Genomic DNA, 10,733 nt, shown 5'->3' with positions numbered 1-10,733 from the left:
AGTGACTGGAGTTCAGACGTGTGCTCTTCCGATCTTTAAATTAATAGCGATTAAAGTTGGCTAATCACAGAGCTGACATTTTGCGCGCTCAGGCACGATGATATGACAAGTGATAGAGATGCTACAAGGACCCTCTTAATAACGCCAAGATTATCATACAAATATGCAATAATATTTTTGTTAAGAAATTATTTTTTCTTTATATGAAACCTTTATACTTCAAGTAATGAATTAATATCGGAACATATAAAAAAATATCAATAGAATTACGAGATATTACGATATTTGTCAACTGTCAAAATGAATTTATATATAACTATGTCCATTTACTTCGTATGGTGAATATTTTTGTAATACCGATAGATAAACCATTTTTAACATGAAAAGAATTGAATAATGTTAATACAGTAAGACTGAAACATATATGTCAAATTAATAAATTATTTAATCTCAATGCATTCATATCAAATTATCGGCATAGATTTTTTATCTTTAGTCAGGATAAGAGGCCAAAGACTAGCGAAATATAGGTGTCAGTTAATATTTAAATATAACTATGTGATTTTACATACTAGCTTCAACGAACTGCGAGCTGTTACTATCGAATTCAACGCAGCATTTGATTGAAACAGAAACCGTCAAAGGGGGGAAGGAGGGTGATTTATTATATGCAAGTAAGCATTAATACTCATTAAATTATTTAACAGCGTGATGATACGGTTTTGTTTCAATCAAATGCTGCGTTGAATCCGATAGTAACGGCTCGCAGTTCGTTGAAGCTAGAGTATGTAAAATCACATATATAGTTATATTTAAATATTAACTGACACCTATATTTCGCTCGTCTTCGGCCTCTTGTCCTGACTATTGTTTACAATACAAGCTGATAATTTATTTAATTATTTTTTATCTTTATTTTAATAAAACATTAAAAGAATTAAAAATATAGGAATTGGTAAATTTTCAGATTCTGTACTCTTTTTAAAGTTTAATTTAATTTTTGTATCGTCTAATATGTATATTACTGAATACATACATTACAAAACTAATTACATTAATAGAGTATTAAGAGTAATAATCTTTTTATTAAATTAAATGTTAATTAGCAAAGACTACTTTATTAAACAAATAATCGAAATGAATCATAAGGACTGTCAGGAGTTAGCGCAGTAATTTAAGTGCACAAGTTATAATAATAATTCCGATGTAGTTTACATCATAAAATATGTATAATCCCGAAAATAATACAATAATTTCAAAGTTATACAAACGTTTCGGCTTAACTTCAAGCTATCCTCAGTGATTAAACAGTTCTTGATGGTCGCATATTGTACAATTTCGTATAAAAAATTATTTTACATGATCTCAAATTATTATTTTTTAATATAATTAGTTTTGTAATGTGTGTATTTAATGTAATATACAATATTAAAGATGATACAAATTAAATTAAACTTTAAAAAGAGTACAAAATCTGATAATCTATCAATTTCTATATTTTTAATTCTTTTAATGTCTTATTAAAGTAAAGACAAAAATAATGCCGATAATTTAATATGAATGCATTGAGATTAAATAGGTTAATTTGACATATTTCAGTCTCATTGTATTAACATATTCAATTCTTTTTATGTTAAAAATGGTTTATCTACCGGTATTACAAAAATACATCACCATACAAAGTAAATAATGGACATATAGTTATAAATTATTTTGACAGTTGACACATATCGTAATATTTCGTAATTGTATTGATATTTTTTTATATGTTCCGATATTAATTTATTATTTAAAGTACAAATAAGTTTCGTATAAAAAAAAAAAATTTCTTAGCAAAAATATTATTGCATATTTGTATGATAATCTCGGTGTTAATTATTAAGATCCTCGTAGCATTTATATCACTTGTCATATCATCGTGCCTGAACGCGCAAAATATCAGCTCTGTGATTAACCAACTTTAATCGCTATTAATTTAAAAACTATTATAATTTCGACATTTTCATATTATGATTTTGGTCATAGAATATTCTAAAGAATCTGCACTTAAAAGGAAATCCGCGGGTTTTAGGACACCCTGCACATATATGTATACATGTGCGTGTGTGCGTGCGTGTAGTTGTATTGTATATTCTAATTTGTAGTGGAGATATTACAAATGTGCAATTTTTTTCGTAAACTTCTTACATATAGAAACTTTTGTATATGCAGAAAGAAATTGAATGAAAACAAAAACTAAAGCGCGTTTTGCTATTATTATATACTCTCTCTGTTTATAGGTCAGACCATGCAGACCAGGTGAGAAGCAAGTACCTAAAGTAGACATGATGAATTATATTGAAGGAAATAAAATCAATTATGGACGACTTCTAACGGATGAAGTTCTAGCGGCTGACAGATTATTGGTAGAAACTGCTAAAAAGAATATGGATGTAGCTGGTATTGATCTTTATTTTCTAACAGTTTGTTTAATTTCAATGGTATCTTTAAATGAACTTCTTACAATATCTTCTGTTTCACTCAAACACGTACATTGTCTTGATCTAACTTATTAAAGCGCCATCTCTTGCAAAATTCAGCACTTATTGTTAGACGCAATTTTTGCTGTTTTTACCATTCGGTATCTTATTGTTAGCTAAGCGTACGAATTACCACAAATTGCAATTGAGTGGATATTTTTTTTCTACGCTTTCAATCGTAACTCAAAAGGCTTTATATTATTCGTTTATATTATCTGTGTGTGAGCGTAAGCATTTTGTACATATGAGCTACAGAACTTTTACACAAATGAAATGTTTATGTCAGGTGAGAGCTGTACGACTCGGAAAAATGTAATTTTTTAATTTTTTTCCGATTTTACTACAAATTCGTCTGTCTCACACCACAATTTAATGTCTATTTCAATCCTGTGAAAGGATTTTCAATTCCGTTGAGTCAATTTGGAGAAATGTATTTAACTGTAATGTGCCGGTAATTCCGACCTTCAGCTGTCAGCATCAGTTTATTAGATATACGATCTCCGTATATTTGATGGAAATTAATAGAAAACATAGTACAACATATCGAGCTGTGATAATAGAGACGATCTCAAATTTATTTGTGTTATTAACTTAAGTGATTTAGTTCAAATTAATATTGTATTTATAGTAGAACATATCTCTTAACATTAGAAAATATCTAATTAAACCATTTTCAGTCAAACATAAACTATAATTAATATGAAGAATAAAATATTAGTTATCTATACACAAGATGATTAATTATAATTAAGGATATCATATATTTTAGAACCTGGATTAGACGTACATGATAGTTTTCTCTTCATAATATTTTTTATTTTAAAATAAAAGTGTTCTAAGACCAAATCAAGATCATTTATATAAATGTTATCTTAATGTCATAAATCATAAATGTTATCTTAATAAAATCATCCCTGATAACAAAATGGCAGATTGGCAACAAATTTGATCAGATTCCTATTGCAAATCTATATTCATCTGTATCCATTTTATAAGCTCAGTATTTGTCGACAATATCTGCTGATATGCTATGCCAGCAGATTTGGGGCAGAAACTGTACGCACGTCACGCAGGCAATCTGACAGCACATTGGCAGCATAAACCCAGCAAGAGCCGCAAATAAATAAATTCTGCTCAAATTTCTACTACCAATCTGCTGGCAAATGTACGTCAACAGATTTTGTTATATTTTTAATGATTTAATTGTTGACATTGTCAGATATTATAGACTTATATGAAATTTGTTGCCTTTTTGCCATTAAAAATTAGTAACTGCTTTTCAAAATTTGTCTCTTCATACTTGGTTATTAATTGGATATATTATTTCAAATATCTAAATTTATCGTAAAAATAAAGAGTGAAATAATTCCGAACTCCTTTTAATCAATAAAATTAAATAAAATATAAGGGCTATGAGAGTTAACGCGGTAAGTGGTGCGCAATAAAATATTAATTTAAATACAAGCAATTTTTAATAATATAATTACATAGTATAGCTTGATAGAATACAATTACATAGCTGTTTCGGTTTCGTACGTTTCGACTGATATTTCAGTCATCTTCAGCGAATACATAGGATAAAATAACGTTAGTTCACTATACTAATATCCGCAATTATGCAGTGGAACGGAAACCGTGTGAGAAGTCTCAAATCGGTGATAGGCCAGATTGAAAATGCATTTCTTAAATTATGTATTAATTTAGTAGGAATTCCAATTGACTTAACAATATGGAATTAAAACCAGATAACTCACCCACTGTCGCAAAGATAAAATATTGTCTCGCTGTATATAAATTGTCGTCAAATTAAAAAAAATATAGTGTCATGGTCACTATGATAAAAACGTATAAATTAATTAAAATTAAACTGTATAAAAGAAAACTTCACAACGTCGTCCTCACAGAACGGTATCGACAAAACGAATGACACATTATTATTAATCTGTATGTAAAATCCGTGAGAGATAGGTCAAATACGATAAAATATATGTTAAAAAGCGCAATGTTTATAACCCAGATAGCAAAATGTTAGCAGTATGCCAGCAGTATGCCGGCAAATTCAAACAATAATAATAATTAAAACAACAAATTGTGCTCGGCTATTGCCGCAATTCTACTAACATAATATGCAACACACAATTTACAATACGTGCTCTTGACAAGTTTGGCTATCTGGGAAGTTATCGATGATAAATAAATAAGCATGGTCGAGGAGCTCCGTGTCCGTCTGTAAATTCAAATTATTCTTTTGACATTTAATGTGTAATATCTCTGATATAAGACGTCTGTTATAAAATACTTCGTTATCCAAAATTTCCACTCTATCCCAATCAAACTCATGACCATGATGTAACCTATACTCCGTAATAACCGACCGTGTAGACGTTTTTCTACTAATATGATTCAGATGTTCGGAAATTCTAGTATGCAATTGTCTACCCGTTTGTCCCACATAAGAAGCTTCATAAAATGTACGAAACCGAAACAGCTATGTAATTTTATCTTATCAAGCTACTATGTAATTATACTATTAAAAATTGCTTGTATTTAAATAAATTTTTTATTGCGCACCACTTATCGCGCTAACTCTCATAGCCCTTGTATTTTATTTAATTTTTCTAAATTTATCGATTTTATTACATAAATAAACAATCTTGTATGAGAAAAACATACATTTGTTATATGAAATAAACCCAAAATATTATCTTCTAAAAAATATAAATTATTTAAAAATAAAAAAGATATTTTATTGTTTATGGTAACAATATATATTTTATTAAGTATCAGGAAAGATCGTGGAATGTTAATTAACAATTGAGATCTTAAAATGCCAACACGGTACAAAGCAGATCTTGGTGCTTCCATATAATATTGTGAATCTTACAATTTTCGACTCATATAACACCACATGTTCGCAAATCGCGTGCTTTTTCGCAGCTCCGAACCGAGTAGTATGTAATATCACAATTAAATTGTCGAAGGCAATCTAATAAATCGATGCTCAAAGCATCTATTTTAAATCCTACTTGATGCTCACTTGCGTCTAATAAATCCCCCCTCCCTTACGACGTATAGATGCAAGTTAGCATTTATTTGATGTCGCGAGGGATTTATTAGATGCAAGTAAGCATCAAGTAGGATTTAAAATAGATGCTTTGAGCATCGATTTGTTAGATTGCCTTCGGCAATTTAATTGTGATGTTACATTCTACTCGGTTCGGAGCTGCGGAGAAGCACACGATTTGCGCCCCCGTAGCGTTATATAAACATTATGAACCGAAAATTGTAATTAAGATTCACACTAATATTATATGGAAGCACCAAGATCCGCTTTGTACAGTGTTGGCGTTTTAAGATCTCAATATATATTTTATTGTTATATGTTAGTTAATGTCACTTTTACACAGATTTCTATACTATACTAGATCGCTAACTTGCATAGTGAGGGTAAATTAAATTGAAGCTTAGGATATTATGCAGTCATTTGTAACACGGAAAAATCGCGCCAATTTCAATCCATCAATCATCAATCCATTTTTTCAAAATTTCTTCTCTTTTAAATAGAAAACTAAATGTATGATATTTAAAAAAACAATTATTTTCAGTATACAATAATCACAGATTTCTATAAAAATCTGTGACAATAACACACTCATAAGATATTAATATACTAAATAAGATAATTAGATAGAATAATTAAAATACATTATCAAATATGTAGAATATCAACAGAAATCTCATGCTATATCTTACGTGAAAAAATGTAAACTTGTAAATCTTGATTGCTGAATATTATTACAATATTTTACACAACAATTTTGTGGCATTTAAAAAATGTTTTAATATATTTTTAATACTAATGACTTATGACATGTGACATTGACATATGACAATATGACACGATGTAAATATATGAAACATGAGTGTTGGGCGAAAGTGTCGGTCATTTGCAGTGCGGATAATATTAATTGGTGACTTCACCCCCCTCTCACTACCTAAGTTAGCGATCTAGTATGTATTGAAATCTGTGCATTTTTATTTCTTTTTGACTTGTTTTTTCTGATTTTAGGTACTACTGCTTTAATCGCTCTTTTGGAAGACAATAAGTTGATCGTAGCAAATGTTGGTGACTCTAGAGGAGTAATGTGTGATGAAAAGGGAAATGCTATTCCTTTGTCTTTTGATCACAAACCTCAGCAAGTATTTATCGTTTTATATTTCTTTAATATTATTTTAACATAAGTTAATAGTAATGCAAGGTCACTACATTAGTATTTGTTGTAATATTAACCCGCAAGTAATGACTTCAGATCTCAAGTCCGCGTATTCGAGGCTAACAAATCTCTACATTGGTGATTATATATGGCATTTTTAATAACAGTAACAGTAGTAATAGGAGTAGTAGTAATAGTAGAATAGTAATATAGTAGAATTATAGAATTTATCAAATTCTGATGTTATTACAGATAATATGTCATAGTCAAAATCGATTTGATTCTCCTTGAAATATGTTATTAAAAATAAAAATCTAAGAATATTTTTTTATGCGTATCTATTTTAAGGAATGAGACAATCCGTCAAAGCTAAACATTTATATTGGATTCTAAACAATTATTATCGAAACCGTGAGATGCATAAAAACATGTTTTTAACGATTGCTCTTTTTGTACCTTTAGGATTGTCAATTAAATGTTCAATTAAAGAGTTCGATTTAATTCGTTGAATGATTATAAGTATATTTATCACGACGTCGTGAAAAGATTAACAATTAGAGTTTATGAGAATATTTACAGTACTTCACAAAATGACTGGTTCGCTCTATGTTTCGGAGTCGACTCTTCGATCCAACGTCTTTTCGATCACTTAATTTGGCCGCTATTCTCCCTCTTCGACATTCGTTTTTCCGCAAATATAAATATGTCCTATTTCAAGTCATTGCGTTGTTCAGGTACATATTTAAATATCGTTAAGTTTAACTGATCAATCGAGGAAAAGAACGCAATACTAAAAATAATCCGAATTTGCTGACAATGAAGAAATGTAAACGAAAATAAAATCCGACCTAAAGGCCCACCCGTTAAGATGTTATAATGATAGTCCCACCCCTGTTGCCAGACACTATAAGGTTTTTGTTCGGCCTGCGCCAGACACTAGTTTTTTTCAGCTCTGCATCAGATACTAGGCTTTGTTTAGTCCTGCAATGAGCTGTAAAATAGAGAGCCTCTTATCAAAGTGGCGCCATAAGAGGACTGTTACGCCATGTTTTAGCGAAATCCTGCGAGAGAGAAGTGAGAGTACTAGAGCGAGAGAGAAAAAGAATGTCTCACCCAGGGTACATACAGTCAATAAGATGATGCTGCAAATGCTTTGAAGTCTTTTCTGATTGATCAATTTGTAAAATTCTTGTTCTGATTAGTCAATCAAATGCTTCAAAGCATTTGTAGCATCATTTTGACCGTACCTCCAGTCTATCCAACAAATGAAGCTGAAACATGATGGACCAAACAAAAGTGATAACCGTAGTGATAACCGGCGCCACTCTGATTAGAGGCTCTCTAGTGTAGAGGAGCCAGCTAAGAATGCGTGAGCACATAAAAAAGAGACAGAAAACAAGACACCATCTACATCCTTATTAATTGTTGCGCGCGTAATATTGACTATACATTATCTGTGATGGATCAGAATAAAATTATTAAAAAGATGGAAATATTTTTTTTTATAAATATGAAATTTTAGAATATCATTAAAAAATGCAATATAATTAAAATTTTATTTGAATAAAAATTTATTTATTTAATAAAAAATAGATATACATATTATATTATTTTTTGGGATTTAAAATAAATAATTGAAAAATAAATATTTACTAAATATTAAATAAACATTTTATAAATGCAAAATAAACATTAAATAAATATTACATAAACGTTATAAAAATGTATACTGAAATTATTTTCTCAAATGAAGAATTGATGAAGAATAAATATTGGAAAAATATTAAATAAACGTTAGATAAATGTCTACTGAAATTATTTTCTCAAATAAATAATTAATGATAAATAAATATTTACAAAATATTCAATAATCATTAAAAAAATGTTTAATAAATAATTTTTTTACATGAATAATTTATGAAAAATAAATACTTAAAAATGTTAAATAAACATTAAAAAATTTTTTTTTAGAAAATGATTATTTTAAATAAACATTTAATGAAAAAAAATTAAGTAATTATTTTTTCCGAAATGAGTTCAGGAAATTAATAATTAATGAAAAAATACATTTACAAAATGTCTATTGATTGAGATATTAGCAGTTTGCTAGTATAGCTAGCAGATTTGAACAGAATATTATAGAAAATTGGCTTCAAACATTAAGCTCATGTAAAATTCTGTCAGCAAAATCTGCCGACATAATCTGATAGCAAAAACTGGACAGATAACAAATTTTGTAGTCAATCATATTCTGTTGCCATCATATTCTGTTAATAGATTTTATAATATTTTATTTTTATTAGAATTCTGTCAACAAAATAATTTAGTAAATATTTTATAAAATTTGTTTTTGACAAAATTTGACTGGACTATCTATTACAGCATTTCGGTTTACAAAATTTGAGACGTTCTATCTGATAATAATATAATGTAAATATAGAATAGAATTATATACATGCGTTAAAAATAGATTAAGAAATATAATTAAAAATTTAATTGTTATCTATTTAAATGTTTAATTTAATCATTAGCGTTAAAATTAAATCTTTGCAAAACATCATAACTATATTTTATTTTTGATACGAAAAAATTCTTTTGAAATAAAAAAGAAATTTATATTTGCAAAGATTTTGGTATTGAATTGTATAGTAGGATATATCATTATGTATTGGTCATATCGTTAAGTGAATCGGCGAATAAAATTATTGCTAATTCGAATATAAACATAAAAACGCCTTGTGCGCAAAAATACTCTTCTTTCTTCTTTACATAAATTGCATACTTAATATTATATGTTAATCATTATATTAAATTATTCTAATTTGTTTTCAGGAAAGGGAAAGGAAAAGAATAAATAAAGCCGGTGGTTTGGTAACTTTTAATGGAGTATGGAGAGTCGCTGGTATATTAGCGACTTCTCGTGCTTTAGGAGACTATCCTCTGAAAGATAAAAAGCTAGTGATTGCTGATCCGGACATCTTAACATTTGATTTGAATGATCACAATCCCATGTTTATAATATTGGCATCTGACGGTCTATGGGATACGTTTACGAATGAGGAGGCTGTAACTTTCATCAAAGAACGCATTAATGAACCACATTTTGGTGCGAAAAGTATTACATTACAAAGTTTTTATAGGTAAGACGTGGATTTAATATAACAAAACATTCATGCATATGCATAATATACGTGAAAACAGGATTCGAAATTTAGAAGATGTGTAGATATACAGGGTGAGGCACTTAAAACAGGCCACCTAATAATTTCTGAGTGGTTGGAGATATATTGGATTATAGGGTTACAATGGCATCATGAAATCTATTATTTAACCTTGAAAACATCCACTTTAACCCTCCAGGAGGGCAGGGGGGGGGGTCGAAATCTTAAATGGCATGTGGGGTTGCGTGAGTTTGAAAAGGCTTTTTGAGACGAGAAAAACGCAAGGTCATTGAGGTCTCTACGACTTTTTTTTCGCTGACAAGTTATGCTCATTTGAACATTGATGTTATTTAGCATTAGCCAGACCCACGGCGAGGACGTGAGGAAGATAAGGCATCGCGCATGCTCTCTCTTTCTCTCTCTCTCTCTCTCTCTCTCTCTCTCTCTCTCTTTTCACCTAATCTTTATAATACAGCATTATGCATAAATCGATAAACGTATATAGTACAAGTCCCACCGTTGATTATTATTTGCCGTTACACATTACCATAGTATAATAGTGAACATTAAGAACATCGAAGAACAGTCAGATAGTGAATCTCGTCACTTTCTACTTTATAATTGTCCCCGCGACAGACTATTTATTCTTGCTTCCCTAATCGGACTTCATTTATCTTAGTAATAGACAGCTTTTAGAAATTCCTGGTATGATCAACTTCAATAATTATATTCTGCGTTAGATCAAATTTTAAGCTCGCTCAAATTTCAAATGTAAATACTGCATTTTTAAAAACGTCTTATTTTTTTAACGGTAATTATTATATTCTAAATGTATAAAT

General features: G+C 29.3%; 1 protein-coding gene across 3 annotated transcripts in view; it reads left to right on the top strand.

Moving 5' to 3' along the window:
- LOC105461820 (protein phosphatase 1L) overlaps positions 1-10,733 on the top strand; it is a 27,350-nt gene that overhangs the window by 14,523 nt on the left and 2,094 nt on the right. For all 3 annotated transcript variants that reach the window (XM_011708323.1, XM_011708324.1, XM_011708325.1), the window contains 3 exons: positions 2,280-2,439; positions 6,589-6,719; positions 9,566-9,873. In XM_011708323.1, coding sequence (XP_011706625.1) covers positions 2,280-2,439; positions 6,589-6,719; positions 9,566-9,873 — 599 coding nt within the window. The remainder of the gene's footprint in view (positions 1-2,279; positions 2,440-6,588; positions 6,720-9,565; positions 9,874-10,733) is intronic.

This window comes from Wasmannia auropunctata, unplaced genomic scaffold (genome assembly GCF_000956235.1).
Source record: "Wasmannia auropunctata unplaced genomic scaffold, wasmannia.A_1.0 LD276928.1, whole genome shotgun sequence".
Taxonomy (NCBI): domain Eukaryota; kingdom Metazoa; phylum Arthropoda; class Insecta; order Hymenoptera; family Formicidae; genus Wasmannia; species Wasmannia auropunctata.
This window is presented reverse-complemented; position numbering and strand designations above follow the sequence as displayed.